General features: G+C 44.1%; 1 protein-coding gene across 1 annotated transcript; it reads left to right on the top strand.

Moving 5' to 3' along the window:
• Positions 1 to 3,559: 3,559 nt before the first annotated feature.
• EIF3B (eukaryotic translation initiation factor 3 subunit B) lies at positions 3,560 to 17,897 on the top strand (the record flags this gene model as incomplete). The annotated part of the gene is made up of 19 exons (XM_083872879.1): positions 3,560 to 4,028; positions 7,155 to 7,347; positions 8,369 to 8,488; positions 8,581 to 8,638; positions 9,257 to 9,385; positions 10,428 to 10,585; positions 11,179 to 11,310; positions 11,409 to 11,475; positions 11,576 to 11,622; positions 12,382 to 12,592; positions 13,150 to 13,222; positions 13,682 to 13,804; positions 13,980 to 14,058; positions 14,902 to 15,040; positions 15,232 to 15,357; positions 15,823 to 15,900; positions 16,537 to 16,645; positions 17,324 to 17,441; positions 17,658 to 17,897. The coding sequence occupies 18 exons, from the start codon at positions 3,560 to 3,562 to the stop codon at positions 17,425 to 17,427; spliced, it is 2,415 nt and encodes an 804-aa protein (XP_083729005.1). The 3' UTR covers positions 17,428 to 17,441; positions 17,658 to 17,897.
• Between the last annotated feature and the right edge of the window lie 912 nt (positions 17,898 to 18,809).

Genomic DNA, 18,809 nt, shown 5'->3' with positions numbered 1-18,809 from the left:
GCTGAGAGGCCCTTCACATCATGTTTGTGCAGCAGCCGAGCAGAGTTCTGCCTGCTCAGCACTTCTCAGCACCACAGGATTTTTTCGCCTATATAGCAATTTTGGAGAAAATGAATGGAGGAATCAACATGTTCTCATTTAGCTATAGATTTTTGATTGGTCTGTACTTAAGCTAATAGCATAACTATTTATTTGGTATAAATAAGATATTCTCAACAGAAGATTGCTTCAGTCTTGAAGAAAAATGCCATGAAAAATAATTCAATTGCGGAAATAATTTTTCAGCGGGGCTGGAAAGAGTCTGCCTGACATAAGTTATTGAACAGTTATGTATTTGCTGTGACTGCAGCAAAAACTTCTGGAAAACCTTGAGCATAAAGAAACAATAAACACTAAAGGGAAAAAAAAGGGACACATGTCAGAGAATCATAGAATGGTTTGGTTTGGAAGGGACATTAAAGATCATCTTGTTCTGTGGGCAGGGACACCTTCCACTATCCCAGGTGGCTCCAAGCCCTGTCCAACCTGGCCTTGGACACTTCAGGGATGGGACAGCCACAGCTTCTCTGAGCAACCTCTGCTTGGGCCTCACCCCCTCACAGGGAGGAGTTTTTTTCCTAATATCTAATCAAAACCTACCCTCTTTTCAATTTTCAATTCCCCTTTGTAAATAACCTCTCTCCATCTTTCTTGCAGGCCCCTTCAGGTATTTAAAGCCCAGAGTCAGGTCACCCCAAAATCATCTCTTCTCCAGGCTGAACAATCCCAATTCTGTCCTTCAGGAGCTGCTCCATCCCTCTGCTCATCTCACTGGCCTCCTCTGGACTTGTTCCAAGAGATCCATGTCCTTCCTGTGCTGGGCCCCCGGGGCTGGATGCAGGACTCCAGCTGGGTCTCACCAGAGTGGAGCAGAGGGGCTGAACCAGCAGGTTCCAGGTGACAAAAGCAATGCAGAAATAGGTCCCTACCCGAGGCCCTCCCTCACTCACAGTGTGTCATTCCGGGCACGTCCTGTCAGGATTAGATGAAATTTCACACAAGAACTTGCTTACTCCTTCAGAATTCAGTTTAGGAAACAGAGCTGTCAGCTCCACTATTCTCAGATCACCTGCACACAATAAAATTCATGAGGCACTGCTGGTTGGAGTGCTGTGTTATAAAAAGCCATTCCTGCAACATTTCCCCCCCCAAATTTCCCATTGATTAGGAGTTTTGCATGTGGACTACTTAAAGGAACAGCCTTCAGCTGCCAGTGTCAAAATCTCTGGTTTTAAGTTGTTCTGTTCTCCCTCAGACTGCTGAGTAAGGGCAGGAAGAAAAAAAGAATAGCAGGGAGATAGGACAGGGACTGAGGGGAAATTTCAACAGAGAAAGGAAAGGGAGAAGGAAGGAAGAGCAGATAAATTAAAAGTTGCTGAAAAGTACAGGAAAGTGCAAAGGGCAGCCTGTGCAATGTCAGGGAAAGGAGAATTCAATGCTTAGATCCACTGTTTAACCAGAGTGACTGGAAAAGTGCAAACAGGAAGAAGGGCAATTGCAGAAATTGCACATTCCAGCAACACAGACAACTGTGGGAGCGGTGAAACAAAAGCAACACAGACCCCATACACACCCCATGGAATATTGAGGACCCAGCTGGGACCATGGATTGAACAGCAGCCATGTCCTGCCTCACATTTGGAAAATTAGGTTGTGATGTCAGGAAACAGCACTTTCTGTTCACTTCAGAGTCAGTGCTGGAGCTGACTGGGAAGTCAGGGTCTGGTCAGCCACCACGATATAATGAGGGGGAAAAAGCTGCTGTACAAAGTGCCAGTCATCATTTCCATTCATTGGAGCTGCCTTCGATGGGGATGGACACGGGCAGGGGAACTGGAGTGGAGTTCGGATGCCATCGTGTGACTCCCTGAAAAATTACACAACAACTTAGTGTCTGCCTCGGCTTCTTCAACATCTGCCCTCGAGAGTCTATCAAAACATGGAAGACGCTGCAATATGAGACAAGTTCTAATTTTAAAATGCCATGTACAGTACCTGTTGTTTTTTTGTTTGTTTGGGGTTTTTTTTGTTTGTTTGTGGTTTTTTTTGGCTTTTTTTTTTTTTTTTTTAATGCTGGTATTGTCCGTTTTGATGATTGATTGAATGCATTGGTATAAAAAAAAAAGAAATCCTACTCAAAATGCAAGTGTTCATCTCTAAGTTTGAACAAACTCGACAATTTTTTCCTCTGCAATTGTCACCTCAAGACGGTATCCGAGGCAAACTCCAAGTTCTCTGAGCCACTCCGAATATACTTTCTCTCTCTTTTTATATATATTGACATACAGGGTGACAAAAGTCACACTTCACGTATTCTTCACCAGCCTGAGGTGCCCGGGACAGAATGTGCTGCTTTAATTGATAACCGGGGGTCACGTCTCCCAGGTCAGTCACGCTGGCAGCCAACGAGGAGAGAGGGGAGGAGCTTTACCAGTTCAGAAACCATTTAAAAACCACGCTGAGAGGCCAGGACTGTGCCCGGTGACCCCTCAGAGCACTCTCCTGTGCGCCCGCCTCCACCGGGAGCTCACCGGGCCTTTAAGCCTTCTGGCGGGGCAGGCAGAGATGCCGCGGCACGGCCACTGTCATCTTGCACCTCAGGAAAAAACGTTATTTAAATCCCACAAAGGTCACGGTGGGGCTGAAGCAGCGCTCGGCAGCCGCCCGGTCACCCTCCGAGCGCCACCATCCCGCCCGTCCCCACTGCCGGGGCCGCCGTCCCGCCCGGCTGATGTGGCGCTGCCGCCGGGCCGTACCACACGGCCCCGCCGCCGCGGGGGGTGCGCTGACCCTCCGCCCTCGCCACAACCGCGTCGATGTCGGCGAAGCACCACGCGCCTCCCCCTCTACAGCAGCTTGGTATCGCCCGCGCCGGCTGGCTCCGGGCGAAGCCATGGTGGAAGATCGTAGTGGGGCTGTAGGGAGAGTTTGGTGCTAGTGCCTTGTCCTGTCCCCGTGGCATTGTCCTGTCCCCGCTGCCCAGCGCTGAGCAGTGACAGCTGCTGAGCGGCCGCACACGCAGGGAGGTTTCACGGGGCGTCAGCGCAGTTAAATGTAACGGTGCCCCCTAAAAAATAGTTCGGCCGGACCCCACCTCAGTAGAATGGAAGGCGGCGCCATCTTGGGCGCAGCCATAGCAGTCACCAAATAGGGGTGCGAGGGGTGCAGCGGGGTGAGGAGGTGACGAAGCCGCCGCCGGCTGAGCCAGACGCAGGTGGCAAAGGCGGCGGAATCGCCCGTGCCCGGAGGGGAGAGGAGGCGTTGGCGGGCGGGAGCGGCGGCGGGGCCGGGGCTCTCCCTCCCGCGCCGGGTGCGGTGGTAGGTGCCGGCGCGCGGGCCGCTGGGCCTGGCGCACATGGCCCGGCCGTAGGAGCCGCCCCGCCCCTCCCCCGCTCTCCGCGCCGCGCTCCGGACGGGACCCGCACCGACACCGGCACCGAGAGAGAGCCCGCGGCCGGCACCGGCACCGCACCGACACCCGGCACCGACACCGGGCCCCGCACCCGGCCCCGCCCGCCCCATGCAGGACACCGAGGAGAGCCCCGCGGCCGCCGCGCCGCCCGGCGCGCAGGGCCCCGCCGAGGAGCCCGAGCACACGGACGCGCCCGCGCCGCCCGCTGAGCCGCCGCCGCAGCAGCAGGAGGAGAAGGAGCGAGAGGAGGACGAGAAGGAAGATGAGGAGGAGGAAGGAGGAGGCGAGTCCGAGGCGCCGCAGGGGCCCCCCGAGCCGCCGCCCGCCGCCGCCGAGGAGCCCGAGCAGCCGCCCGAGCCGCGGCCGCCCTCCGGCCGCCAGAGCCCCGCCAGGGCCGAGCCCGAGCCCGAGACCGGCCCTGAGGCTGAGGCCGAGCCCAAGGCCGAGCCCACGGCCGAGGCCGAGCCCGGCGCGGCGCAGGAGAACGGGGAGGCCGCGCCCGCCGCCCCGGCCGAGCCCGAGGATGAGATTTCCTTCAGCGACCCCGAGGACTTCGTGGACGACATCAGCGACGAAGGTGCGGGACGGGAGGAGCCGCCGGGGCTCCGGGGGAGCCCGTGGGGAGCCGGGGAACGCTGTGCCCCGGGCCCGGCTGTGCCCCCGCCCTGGCGCTGGGCAGCTCGGCATCCTGCCTGCCTGTCTGCACCCCAGCTCTGCTGCTCAAATGATGGGGGTTTTATGAGTTACCTCTACACCGCACAACGCTGCTAAAAGCTCTAAAAGCTCCTGTTGAAGTGGTTCTAAAATCGCTGTTACACCTCAAGCGTGGGCTGCCCTCTGGGTGGAATCATCAGCTTCTCTCCCTTCCTTTTGCCTCCATTAGTAAAACACAGCTGTAGAAACAGGAGTTTTAAATGGTTGATGTGCTCGTTACAGACTTTATTTCATCGTTCTTGTTTTTTCCATGCACCCAGAATAAGATCCGTAGGTGAACGGGGTTTGAGGAGAGTTACTGCTCGTGAAGATGGGATGTAGGTACTTTGTGACAAGAACATAGGGAAAAATCGTTTTTGGCAGCTAAAAATGTCAGCCCAGGCTCTTTTAAATGTAGTGGATATTGACTGCCTTAAAATGGCAAAGCTGTTGTGTAACTGCACAGACAATAAATGTTTATACATGGGCTTGCCATATAGAGGTTAGAACTCTAGTGTTTTTCAGATGGGTCTTTTCAGATTAATTTTCTTAGTTTTAGAACAGCAAAAGTACTTGTTTCCCCATTATTTGTTCAGCATTTGTGCTGTTTTAGGGCCTGGTGTCAGTGTATTCTGCATGTTGTAGGGTCTGTTACACGTATCAAAAGGGGAAAGATGTTTCTAAAGCACAGAATTGTAAATCAGCCAGTTATTTCAACTGGCAGTGGAGTACAGGTGACACAGGTGCATTCCTGTGTTCCAGTCCTGTGTTCAGTTTGATAAAACAGCAGCCAAATATCCCAGATTAAGGAAGTGTTTGCTGTTCTCGGTTTAGCAGTCCCTATAACAGCTCTTTGAACTTTTACATTTGTTTCTTAAAGAGACTTTGGCAAAATTGCCTTGGAGTTGGATTCTTTTTGTTAAGTTCCTGCTTAATACACTTTGTTTACATCTAGGATTGTTTTGTTCAGTTCCTTCTTAGAAACTGGGCATATTTTCTGTTCCCACCTATTTTGTTGTTAGTTAATTTGGTCAACTTCTCAGCTGTATGAAATCCAGTGTTAGTGGCTGAATTACAGCATTTAAGTTTAGTCACTCTGACTGGTCTGGCTTTCCATCTGTGTGGATTGCTTCTGGAGCTTCCTTACTCCTTTCCCTTCATTCTGTTCCTCCCCAAGGAGAAAAGCAGCTCAGTGTGACCAAGCCAAGGCTCTCCCAGTGCTCAGGTCCTCAGGAGCACCTGTGAGATGGACCAGCTGTAGGACTGGAGCATCTCAGATCTTTTGGTGCCTCTTCTTCCGAGTGGTGTTGGCAGGGAGGAACAGCCGATCCCAGTTACAGCAGGAGGGATTGTTGGACAACCACTTAGTGAAGCTTTAGTTCAGATAATGACAGTGGTCCTTAAAATACTGCCAGCTGAAGATAGCCCTGTACCCACCACACCCATCACTGCTTCCTTCTGGCTGCAACAGGAGCTGGCTGAACCAGCTTCTTGCTCTTTGAAGATTTCTTTGCTCACAATTTTGAATTTAAGGGCACAGTGTGGGGATTTGTCTCCCGTCTGTTACACTTTTGACTCAATACAGGGTGTTGCATTCCTGCTCAGGAATCTAAACATGCATTCCTTGGCCTACAAAGTCTTTTGTGAGACGTGGCTATGAAAGAAATAACTAAAGGAGCCTTAAAAATTACCCTTTTGTGTTTTACTTTGGTTTTCCCCTTTTGCTTGTAGACCCCTGTGGAAATGTCCTCTCATTTTATATATTTCATGTTGTTCTTTGTAGTTCCTACATGCAGATGGAGATGATATTTTTGAGTGATAAATATTACAAACACCAACATTCCATGGATGCGCCATAATCTTGGTGGTAATGGGCTAAATATTTGTGATTCATGTTGCCCCACATCCATTGGAAGCTTCATGTGTAATAACCTGTTGAAGCTTAAAGTTGTCAAAAGCAACTTTTTTAGTAGTTTGAAATTCAGAGTAACATGTTTCTCATAACTTTTCATTGCTGGGGATATTTCCAGTGATGTTTCTGGGCAGCAAAAATTCTTGGATTAACAAAACCATCAAAAATCTAATGTCTTCAAAACACCACCATATTTTTTTATGCTTTTTACATAACACCTTTTTTAGTTTGTTCTCACATTTTAAGTCTTTCTACATGTGTTTGGATATTTTTTTTGTAGTCTATGCATCCTACAGATAGTCTGACTCTTCAGATTTTATCTAATTCAAAAGTATGGTGGTGTGAAATTATTTTCTTTGTAGTCTTGTATTTTATAGTGATCTTCACATAATCTTAAAACTTACTGCAGATATTCAGGAATTAATATGTTTGAAGAATATCCAGTGTGAGAAGATGTCTGCTTGTCTTAAATACGGCTTTCAGTGTCTTGCCTTAGACCTTCATTTTTGTGCTTAATTAAAGGTTTAGATGGAGTGTAAGTTCTTAATTATAGTGATGCTGAGACATGCAGAGCTTCCAGTATGGTGGATAATTTTGAATTATGCTAAAACTTGTGTAATTTGGGAGGGAGGTACAGGTTACATTTTTTTTATCAAAGCAATCTGGTTATAATTTGGGCAAGAGGACTGGTCAGAGGTCAGGTAGCAAATCATGCATTTGTCTGTGCTGTTGTCAGTTTTGAGGACTTTGTGAGCCAGTTCCATCTCCATGAAAAAAACTGATAGTGCAAGTGTTGACAGCCTCAGTGTGTAAGGTGTGTTTTTGAGAAAGGCTTCAAGAGTTGGGTGCTTAAAGTTTGCCATGAAACCACATAATCCTGTCACTTAGTCAGGATGTGCTCCTGGGGTGTTGTGCATTCATTTCAGTTGTTTTTCTGACAGAACATGCATTCACTACCAAATTTGTTAAATGATTCTTGAAATTTCTTGAAATTTGAAGTCTCTCTATTTTCTTACTCTCACTGTTCTTTTCATCTTTGTCTTCCCTCCTTCATAATGTGAGCAGTGCCTTAGTTTCCTGTCTGTGCTGTCTTTGCAGAACTGCTTGGTGACATCCTGAAAGATCAGCCACAGGAGGCAGATGGAATAGACTCGGTGATTGTTGTGGATAACGTGCCCCAGGTTGGGCCAGACCGACTGGAGAAACTGAAGAATGTCATCCACAAAATATTTTCCAAGTTTGGCAAAATTATCAATGAATTTTATCCAGAAGCAGATGGAAAAACAAAGGGGTAAGTCATGAATACTCCAACTGGAAAGAGGACTGAAACACAGCTCTGGCTTATCTTTGGTTGTTAATGTTAATACTTCATGGGTGACCTCATAGTTGTTATTATCCATCACCTTCTTCTGCCTCAGCCTGTGCAGTCCTGACTTCAGTCTCAGTGACAAACAAGTTCCTGAGGGAACTGAGAAGCTTAATAGCTCATTATGCTCCATAGTGGAGGGTGGTGGGGATTAATTGTGGAAACAGTTTAGCTGGGTTTGGAGACAAATTTTACTGCTACATGAGGAGTTTTTCTTAATTTTCTGCTATGGCAGAAATTAAAGGTCCTCTTGAGCTAAAAACTTAGTAGCAATGGCTGGACTGTTTGTTACAAAATAGATTGTCAATATCTGTAGTGTATATTCTGAGTATTGGAGGAATCCATACTCTAGAAGGCATAAAAAGAGTTTTCTGGAGTGGAGGGATTGTTGCTTCTATAAGATCAGCATGAAAATTACTCTGTCTCTCTGTATTCGTACCTCTGTTTGAGACACTGGTGGTGTTCAGGATAACATTAGTTTGGAGTCTGCTGGGCTCAAAGCTGGATGTGTTGAGTGGCCAGAAGGAAGCTGAGTTCTGTAATTGAAAAACAATAGAGATGCTTTGAGATGTGAGTGACAGCAAGTTACAATTCCTAAACATGACCTATTACTCAGCTGGGAAGAGCTGGGGATGTAACCTGCATGTTCCTGTCTCTCACTGTTGTCCTGGTTGTGTTGAGCTTGGATTCACTGCTGTGTCTGGCCCATTTCAGAAAGGATATCAGAGTAATTGAGGTCAGGCCTAGAGAGCTAAAAAATGTTTGTGAGCCTGTGGCCAGAATGGAAATGAATTTGCTGTTGACCCTAACAGGTTAGAAACAAAACAAGAAGTTATCTTGTAGATACTCTGTGCTGAATTCTTAATTCATCCCCATTGTTTCTTCTTTATTTTGAGCCTGTTGTGTAGTGAACAATGTCCTGTACCTTGGTTTTCCTTACTTGCAGGTACATTTTCCTGGAGTACATGTCTCCCTCCCACGCTGTGGATGCTGTGAAGAATGCAGATGGATACAAGCTGGATAAGCAGCACACCTTCAGAGTCAACCTCTTCACAGACTTTGATAAGTGAGTGCAGCAATTGTGTGTTATCTGTAGATTTAGGGATTCTAATCCTGAGTGCCTGCATGGAGTGTAACCAAGCAAATTGCTCTTTGCAGGTACATGACAATCAGTGATGAGTGGGAAATCCCTGAGAAACAGCCATTTAAGGATTTGGTAAGGAATATTTTGGAAAAGTGAAAGGAATATTCAGTTTAATATTAAATGGTTACTTCATTGCTGAAATGTCCATATGAAAATAGAAAGGATGTGTTAATGGTGGTGTAAATAGCAGTGCTGGTCACATGCTCCTATTCCTTCATCCAAATGGGAGGAACTCAGTGCTTCTGCTTAATTTACTCCTATTATTTAACGTTGAATAATATTTTTTCAGAATGATTTAAAAATAGACTTTCAAAAGTATTTTTTTAATATTTTTAATTGTGTGAGGCAAACTTTGTTGTTTGTTACCGAGTGCTTTGTAAATAGTCTGTTGGAAGAAAGAAGTTTGCTTTTTCTTTAAAAACCAAATATCAAATGACTTCTTGTTTAAAATAAGTATCAAACATCATCAAAACACCTTGAAGATCCACTTGTTTATGGTGTGCTCTCAGCCTGCAGCATCCAGTAATTGGAATTGTTTAATTTCACTTGAAAAACTTGTTTGCAGTGGTAAGACCCCAAAGTTGCATTCTCTGGTAGGACCAGCTTCCACCTGCCAGGTAGATGCTATTTTGTGGAACTTGTTGACTTAGCCTTTGACTCACTGATGGTGTTTTACTCTGTTTTCCTCAGGGGAATCTGCGATACTGGTTGGAAGACCCTGACTGTAGGGATCAGTACAGTGTCATCTTTGAGTCAGGAGACCGGACATCCATTTTTTGGAATGACATCAAGGAACCTGTTCAAATTGAGGACAGAGCAGTGAGTGTCCTGGAAGTGCTGGAGATTGCAGATACACTGTCAATCTCCTTCATTTTATGACATTGCAGCTTTTTAATGAAAAAAAAAAAGGCTTTTTCCCATTGCTGAAATATTTTTTTCTTCCTTGTGAAGAGTTGTGAAATCACATCCTTTAGAATTAGACTTAGCTCCTTAGGTAAGAGAACTGTGAAGTGAACTTCTTAAGAGTTTGCAGTGGTGTTTGGTTGTTTTTTTGTTGTTTTTTTTTTTTAAACTGGTTTATGATGCCCATTAGTTTCCTTCATGTCTCTGTTATAGGTGATTCAGAAAGACCTGAGAATGCAAAGTCAGAGTTTGAGGAGCACTATTCATTCGAGCTGAATATGTGCTTATGTTTGCTGCTTCAGATGACTCCTTGCTTTTGTGCTGACCACAGAGGTGTTAAAGAGGAATAGCTGGTTTGGTAATGGCATAAAAAAAGGGAGAGTTAGTCTGCCTGTCTGCTGCAGGCACTGGACTTGCTGGGAACTGTTAGGAGCCAGGAGCATTTTCCATAATAACCACTGTGCATTACAATAGGAGGAAGTTGGCTCTGGGATGGTGAGAATATTTGCTCATCACCATGGTCTCTGGCTGTGGTCTGTATTGCTGAGATCTCTTTAACTTAGCTGAAGGTCCAGAGCTGTGTTGTTCAGAAATTTGAAATACCTACCCTTCTGAGAACAGTATGTTTTTACCAAGGCTGAAAGAAGGAAATCCAGGGTGTTAGGTGGGTTTAGTTGTTATTACATAAAAGATGTCACTGTACCTGAAAAACATCTTTGATGATCTGTAAGTTGAAAAGGTCTCAATTGACAATTTTCAGCTTGAAGAATAGGTACTGTACATTATGTGCGTGAAAGAAAACTCCACAATTATCACAGATCCTGAGATCTTCACTTAATAAAGGATTTTACAAAATGTGCTTCTACCAGCCATGCATTAATTCTTTCTCTTTTAGGGACACAGCATGAAGTTAAAGTTTTGCGTGTGCTTTTTTTGTTTTGTTTTGTTTTAAATCCAGAGGTGGACAGAGACCTATGTCCGTTGGTCTCCCAAGGGCACCTACCTGGCCACATTCCACCAGAGGGGCATTGCTCTGTGGGGTGGAGAGAAGTTCAAGCAGATTCAGAGGTTTAGTCACCAAGGAGTGCAGCTTATTGACTTCTCACCCTGTGAAAGGTACAGAGCATCACATTGGTTTGGGCTCAGGGGTCAAAAGCATGAGGCATGAGCAGCAGCCTTCAAATCTGGAGTGCTGAAATTAATTTCTTAAGATTTTTTTAAACATTAAAGAGCTCAAGAGAGGATAAAATGATTTCAGGACTGAGATGCATTTTCATTTGAGTTTTCAAGTAACATATTTGGAAGCAGTTGGATTTTATTTTTTTGTATTAAAGAGATTATTTACCTTTCAATGGAGAAGCCCAGCATCCCTCTAATTTGGGTTGGGTAAGGTCAGTGATTTATGTTTGGTTTGAAACCAGTGTTACTCTCATGTCAAAACTATATAATAGGTTACAGTGTACTTCGTGAGTTCCTCTCCCTTGTAACATCAATGTCAAAGACTTGTACATAAATCTAGAACTTTTTCAGCCAGAGGGATGCCAGGAAAACTTTTTCCTCCTTTATTATCCTGTTCTTATTATTCCCTCCCCTGAAAAATCCCATTAGAGAAACTGCTCTTTAAAAGTCCCTGATATTTAAATACTACTTGGATTAAAGCCTGACATACTAGATGAAGTTTCACTGATGAATTCTATTATTTTTTGTAGGTATTTAGTGACTTTCAGCCCTTTGATGGACACACAGGATGACCCTCAGGCTATCATCATCTGGGATATTCTGACTGGCCAAAAGAAGAGAGGATTCCACTGTGAAAACTCAGCTCACTGGCCTATTTTTAAGTAGGTTGAGAAACAGAATTAGAATAGAGAGTTGTGGTCCCAGACTTCATTTAATAAAAAGGCAGTTCCAATCTAATATTTTTTATTTCCTTGCTTAGATGGAGTCATGATGGTAAATTCTTTGCTCGAATGACTTCAGATACCCTCAGCATCTATGAAACACCTGTAAGTTCTTGCCTTTTTGCATAATAATGAGAATAGAAAGTATGTGTGTAAATGTAAGAATGTAACTAACTTGAAAATTCATCCTTTTCTCATCTTTCAGTCTATGGGTTTGTTGGACAAAAAGAGCTTGAAAATCAATGGGATAAGGTGAGTCTATTCCCTTGTAATCATAACTGTGCTCTTTAGCTGGAATCTTCTAGTCTGGAGATTTTTTATGGCAGGAAGAATCTTTTAGACTGTTGCCTGGAGCAAAGAACTTTACATGTTGAGGTGGTCAAATTAGACAAAGTGGCAAAAAGAAATGGAAAACTCTTCACTTGTTGATGAACACTTTTGGTAGATTCTGTGCTTTGAAATCCTCTTTGTGGTACTGCTTAATCCAGAGTCTAGCTTGGGAGTTCTGTTCCTTGTCTACAAAACCAGACTGGAATGCAGTTTGTTAGGGAATATCTCCCTAACAAGGTGGTTGTGCTGGCTTAGAGCAGTGTGCTGTGTCTGCAAAGCACACATTGACTCCTGTGAGAGTTTTTAAAGTACATCTCTGTAAAGCAACAGGAAAATTGAGTGTACCCTGGTGCAAGAAGATGGTCTCCGTGGTAATTTAATGGGGTGGTTTTTTGGCTCATTTGTTCCTAGATCCTTGGCAGTTACTCTGTGTGTAACCCTTCCTTTTTTGTGAGATGTACTGATGAGTCAACACTGGTGATGTAGCAAATTTAAATAGCTGCTTAAAAATCTGTTTTGGTATCGTTACTAAACGTCCCTCAGTTATGTATCTGTGCCTGTCTTTATTATTGAGAATTGATCTTTGTCTGCAACATTCAGATGCTGTAAGGAGAGTGGTTTCTGCTTGTAGTATCTCTAACTGAAAATTAAAATGTCCTGTTTTTAACTTTGTTCCTGTAGAGACTTCTCATGGTCTCCAGGTGGTAACATAATTGCTTTCTGGGTGCCTGAGGACAAAGACATCCCAGCAAGAGTGACTTTGATGCAGCTGCCTTCTCGACAAGAAATTCGTGTGCGGAATTTGTTCAACGTAGTAGATTGTAAACTGCACTGGCAGAAGAATGGGGACTACCTGTGTGTGAAGGTAGACAGGACTCCCAAAGGCACACAGGTATGTGATTCTGATTTTATTGGGGAATTTTGGTTCTGTCTCATGCTTCCTTTTCTTACGGTACTGTCTTTAAATAAAAGCAGTGTAAATTTTATCATGTCAAAGCTATTTTAATTTTTTTCCATGTGAATTTGAAGCATGTGGAAAGCAAAATGTATGTAATGTTTGCATCCAGGATTTGCTTTGACTTTAGTGACCTCTTGGTTTCTGAGAGGTCTGTGCCTCACCTCTTCTCCTGCTCACAACTGAGCAGCTGTTGAACATCATGTAGATCAAGCTGCATAATGTGCCACATGTTCATCTGTCTTAATTAAATTCTATAACAGCCTGAAAAAAATAATTTTCTACAATTCTGAAGTTACTCTTTATCAGAACAAATTTGGAATGTTTTTGGAGGCATATTATATTTATCTGTTATCATTAAAGGAATAAACCTTGACTCACTCTCAACCTGTGTCCAAACAGGCTAATTGTATAATTGTCCTTCTATGCCTAGTGATAAAATTATTTATCTGCTGTTTTTGTGCTGGGTAATGAGCTGATTTTGGCCTTTACAGGGAGTAGTGACCAACTTTGAAATATTCCGCATGAGAGAGAAACAGGTGCCAGTGGATGTGGTGGAAATGAAAGGTAATGCCAAGTATTTCCTTACTTTTGAGCTTGACCTTTTCTGTAGAGATGCTTGTGTCTTTCTTAAAAATTCTTGTCAACACATGACATAATTAGGAATTTAACCCTTTGGAAAAGAGCTGGATTTTAATGTTACCAAATGTCTCATGTAAAAATGAGAAATCAAAATTTCTGTTGCTGTTTGTGCATGTGACTGACTTGAAAAGTGACAGAACTGAAAATGTGCTATTAATTAAAATGCTAGGGCTGATAATATGAATGTGTTTTGTAGATGATGGAAGACTTAGAGCTATAGTTAGAAACACTTCCCCTGCAAATTGCCTCATCAACCTATGTTTTAACAGAAAGTCTGTGAACTGATGCGTTCCCTCTCTTCAATATCTTGGTTTTCTTTGGCAACTACTTGAAATCAGAGGTTTGTATTGTCCTTTAACAGAGTTTTGGCTCCTCTTGTTACAGAAAGCATCATAGCCTTTGCTTGGGAACCAAATGGAAGCAAGTTTGCTGTGCTGCATGGAGAAACTCCCCGAATTTCAGTTTCCTTTTACCATGTTAAAAACAACGGGAAAATAGAACTCATAAGTAAGTGAAAAACAAGTGAGAAGTACAGATACAAAATATTTTGCATGGTAATAGATGCACTAAATTCAAAATTGCACCTGTTTGTGATGCTTTCTGAGAAATTAGTGAGATTGATGCTTGTAATTGATGGCATTGGATTGAGATCTTTTTCTGAATTTGCCTTGTTTTTTTTCAGAAACATTTGACAAACAGCAGGCAAACACGATATTCTGGAGTCCCCAGGGGCAGTTTGTGGTGTTGGCTGGCCTCAGAAGGTGAGTGTTGCACAGGTTGCTGAACACCACCACATTGATTGAAAGAGGAAAAGAACTACAGCATCTCACCCAGAAATGTTTGGTGTTCCTGTCAATGTTGATTACTGTAATTCTGGTAGAGCTGTGCAAAAGCAAAGGCAGTGCAGAGATGCAACTTCATGATGTATCTTAGTCCTTTGCAGCTTTCACTTCCCATTTTTACCACATCCAATGAAGAATACATTTTTCAACAGAAAAGTCCATATTTAGAAACACCTTCCAGCTGTTTAAGTTAAATACTGACTCTGAGCCAATCCAGTTTGGACATGCTTGTGGCTCTTGCGGTGCATTTGTTGTCACTGCCTTGTGCCCTTTTACGGGCAATACCTGTTCATTACAGTGCTGCTTTGTGAAAGAATTATCAAGAAAGTTTCACTTTAGAGAAAGTGAAAATTATTATTGTTAACCAGTCAGGTAATAATTTGCTGTCATGTGCTTTCAAACAAGCACTGCTGTTCATCTTAGAAATCTTTTCTTTAATCTGTTCTTCACTGCTATGTCTAAACATATGATTGTTAAACTTTGGCTGTAACTTGCCCAGAGTATGTTTTCACTGTGACTTTAACCCATTTTATTTATATTCTTAAAGGTCACTGAACATAGAAACAGAAGTGTCATTCTTATGTGGTGTTTTGTTTTTATCCACCACGTTCCTTTCCAGCCACAGAGACTGGCACAAACGTGTCTCTTGGCTGCTGTGAGAATTTGTTTGTAAGGAGGAGTTGTAGAGATGCAGCTTGTGAAATGTTTTTACAAGCCCAGGCTGAGCTGGTGTGTAAAGCAGTGGGTTTTTTGCCTGTGCAGCATGAATGGTGCCTTAGCATTTGTTGACACATCTGACTGCACCATGATGAACATCGCAGAGCACTACACGGCCTCGGATGTGGAGTGGGACCCCACGGGCAGATACATTGTCACCTCTGTGTCTTGGTGGAGCCACAAGGTACTGGTGCATTTCTCTTCCCCACCCCTGCCTGCTCTTCCAGTGCTATTGGAAAGGGCTGTTGATTGGGAAGAGAACCTGAACAGCTGTCACTGGTTGAATGATTTCCCACAGTTTTAAACATTGATTTCTGAGCACTCCAGTGTTGAGTTAAAGTTTATTTTGGCTGAGCTGGTGCACTGCTCTTCCAGGTGGACAATGCATATTGGTTGTGGACCTTCCAAGGCCGTCTGCTCCAGAAGAACAACAAGGACAGGTTCTGTCAGCTGCTCTGGAGACCACGACCAGCTACCCTGCTCAGCGAGGATCAGATAAAGGTGGCTATTCCAGGGGCTTTGTGCTGACATGGATTTGGTCTATAAAGCACTTGGTGTACTCTCTCTTCTTTAGGATGAGGTTTGTTACACAACTGCCTTTTGCCCTGAATGTGTGAATAAACACATTGCTGTGTGGGACCTCACTTCTGGGAATGTCTGCAGATATTAACTGTATTGTAAGTCAAAATAGAAGTGGTAACCAGTTGTTCTTACAATTAGGGTATGATGAAAGGGTATAAAGAGTAAGTTGAATTTTGTTCTTCAGACTTTGCTAGTTGTATATGTACAGAAACACTTACATGACCTACAAGGCACAAAATTATAGTGAAGGGAAATTGCCTAGCAGAGAGATTTTTTCAGAAGGGCATAGCCTGCTTAGGCCTACTAAAGGAGTTCTTAGAGAAGATGATGGTTGTAATTGCTATTCTGATACTCCAGTTGAAATAAAATTTCCTGTTTCCACAGCAAATTAAGAAGGATCTGAAGAAATACTCCAAGATATTTGAGCAGAAGGATCGCCTGAGCCAGTCCAAAGCTTCAAAGGCAAGACACTTTTGAAATATATTCTAGATTAAACTCTTGTAACCTATCTTTAGTTTGTACTGATGATATGTAAGCTACATTTCCCGTATCACAAGTGTTCATTTGATCCACATGGTTAGAATTAGTCCAATTAGTTCAGAGAGGTGCTACTGTAAAGAGTTTTGAGTGGAACTGGTGTTATGTTGTTAAGCAAAGGTGGTAAAATTTTGGAGTTCTTGGCATGTTGCTGCATTAGCCAGTGTTGAAATTAAGAAAAGCTCTTTTGGTTAGAAAAAAGGACCCCTCACCAAAACAGCATTCTGATTAGGGAAGAGACTCTTTAAAGTAGAAGGTGTCTTTGAGAAGGAAGTTTGACTCTGAGGAGTGCTGGGTGTGGGTTTGTTTGGGGGAGCTCACCAGGCTGTGGGTTTGTTCAGGGGAGCTCACCAGGCTGTGGGTTTGTTTAGGGGGAGCTCACCAGGCTGTGGGTTTGTTTAGGGGGAGCTCACCAGGCTGTGGGTTTGTTTGGGGGGAGCTCACCAGGCTGTGGGTTTGTTTAGGGGGAGCTCACCAGGCTGTGGGTTTGTTTGGGGGGAGCTCACCAGGCTGTGGGTGTGGGTTTATTTGGGGGAGCTCACCAGGCTGTGTGCCCTGCAGGAGCTGGTGGAGCGGCGGCGCACGATGATGGAGGAGTTCAGGAAGTACCGCAAGATGGCGCAGGAGCTGTACATGGAGCAGCGCAACGAGCGCCTGGAGCTGCGCGGGGGTGAGCCCTGGGCTGGGATAGAACACACACAAACTGCTCCTCCGGGGCCTCAGCCCTTCCCCTCCCTCTGCTTCCTGCTTTCCTGCTCTCTGCAGGGCTTTTATACCTTTTTATATTTTTTTTGTCCTGAATCGTGGCACGATTTAAGGGGAGGGAAAAGGCATTGGCTTGCCCTTGGGATAAAAGTGTGGTAGGAGACAGCAATGCCTTGGTTATCACTGAATAAAACTCACATGTACTTGTTAGGAATTGTCACTCTAGGACACAAAACAAACGATACACATGCAGTCAGGTCATCAGGGCAAAAAGAGGAAAGTTTATTTTCCTACTTCAGTTTATATAGATTTTGGACAATGACCATGGATTGGAGGATGAGGTTGACACCTCTCCAACCATACTGGTCAAACTAGAAGTCCATCAATTGTCCCTCCTCAAGAGAGGAATGAAAACAAGAACAGTTTACAATAACATCAGTTTGTTTACATGAAAATCTGTGAGAAACTCCACTACAAAAATGCAAACATAAGAAGGCTGAAAAAGATCAAGATGACAATGAATTTAAGCACCAAATACCTCTTGTTTCACTGCTGGTCTAAGGGCTGTTTCTGCCAAGAGCATCAAATCATTCCATTGCTGCCTTGTTTGTGGTGTTCAGTGTTGATGTTTTCTCCATTGCAGGGGTAGACACAGACGAGCTGGACAGCAATGTCGATGACTGGGAGGAGGAGACTGTGGAATTTTTTATCAATGAAGAAATTATTACCCTTGCAGAACCAGAGTAATTAATAAAACTGTGGTAAGACAACCTTCAGCTTATGTGTTCCATACATGGGAGATCTTCTTATGGAAGGAAGGGGGAGAGAAGCCACTTAGTGTATGGATTTAAACCACAAGAGTTTAGGAAGAGGTGAAACACAAGCTGGTGTAGCCTTTCACCAGCTCAGCTTCTGAGGTTGAGCTGCTTGTATAAAAGCACAGTAATTAACTCACCTCTTCTTTTCTTTTTCTGCAGCTCCACCAGATCTTGTGCTGAAAAGAAGTTTGTTTGTTTTCCGAAAGCCTATATCAACTTTGGAATTCTTAATCCATATTCTTGCACTCTGGAAGGGTGGATGCACCAGATTTTCTCCATTCTGACACATTGTAGTGCCTTTAAGTCTTGCTGCCTGCTGCAGTGAGATACTGGAAAGGCGCTGCTTTTAAATTTATATTATTTTTTTTTCTAGGGTTTGATTATTATTTTTTTTTTCTTTTTAAATCCACTACTTACCAGTATTTACTTCCCGACTCCTCTGCAGTCCTTGCCAGCTGGCAGTTTTTGCCTCTTGCCAGTGAGGTGAGATTCACCAGTGCACCCCTGTGTCACACACACAATGTTTGGGTTCCAGGACTCCGTCTGTGTCCCCAGGACATGGACAGGTGTTCCTTTGGGTTGGGGAAAAGTCACCAGAACCATTTTCTGTATGATGTGTTTTAGTGTGCTGAAGCAGCACTACAGCGGGCTATACCCTCCTCCTTTCAGATTGTGAAAGGTTATCTCCCTCAAAGAGCTGAATATGGAAATAAAAGCAGACCTATACTAAAACCAGGCTGGCTGTGTGTTGTTTGTAGGGAATCTTTCCCTGAATGATCAAAGTCAAACATCACCCAGTAAATACGAGTGTGTTTGCTGTATTGGCTAATGGTTCCTTTGGATTTTTTTCAAATTTTGGCTCCTCATGGCCCTTCTGGCTTTGTGTTGTGGTTGCTTGGTTTTTTACAATATGGTACAGCTCAGTAATCTGTCACATTGACCTGTTCATAGTGGTGGAGTGCCTAGAAAATGACTGGATTCTTAAACCATTTGCAAACTGATAAAAGCCCTAGGAATTACTGGGTTAGTTTATCTTACCAGTGAAAACTGCAGAGTTCCAGAGCACTGCTCTGTGCACATGCTTTGTGTTCCCTCCTACAGTACCTGGTTCCATTTCCAAAGCCCTGCAAGCTCAGGATGGAGAACTGTACTCAGAGCTGGTGCAGCAGCTTCTCTGTGTTTATATTTGTAAGTAGAACTGGGTCTTGTCAGAGCAGCGAGAGGCTGGCCTGTTCCTTGCCCTTGGAGAATGAGGATGTTCCTGTCTCCTCTCCTGGAGTGGGCAGGGAAATTGCCAAGGTGAGCACTCGT

The sequence above is a fragment of the Zosterops lateralis genome (genome assembly GCF_965231275.1).
Source record: "Zosterops lateralis genome assembly, chromosome: 15".
Lineage (NCBI taxonomy): Eukaryota > Metazoa > Chordata > Aves > Passeriformes > Zosteropidae > Zosterops > Zosterops lateralis.
The sequence above is the reverse complement of the archived record's forward strand: the minus strand, read 5'-3'. Positions and strand labels throughout refer to the sequence as shown.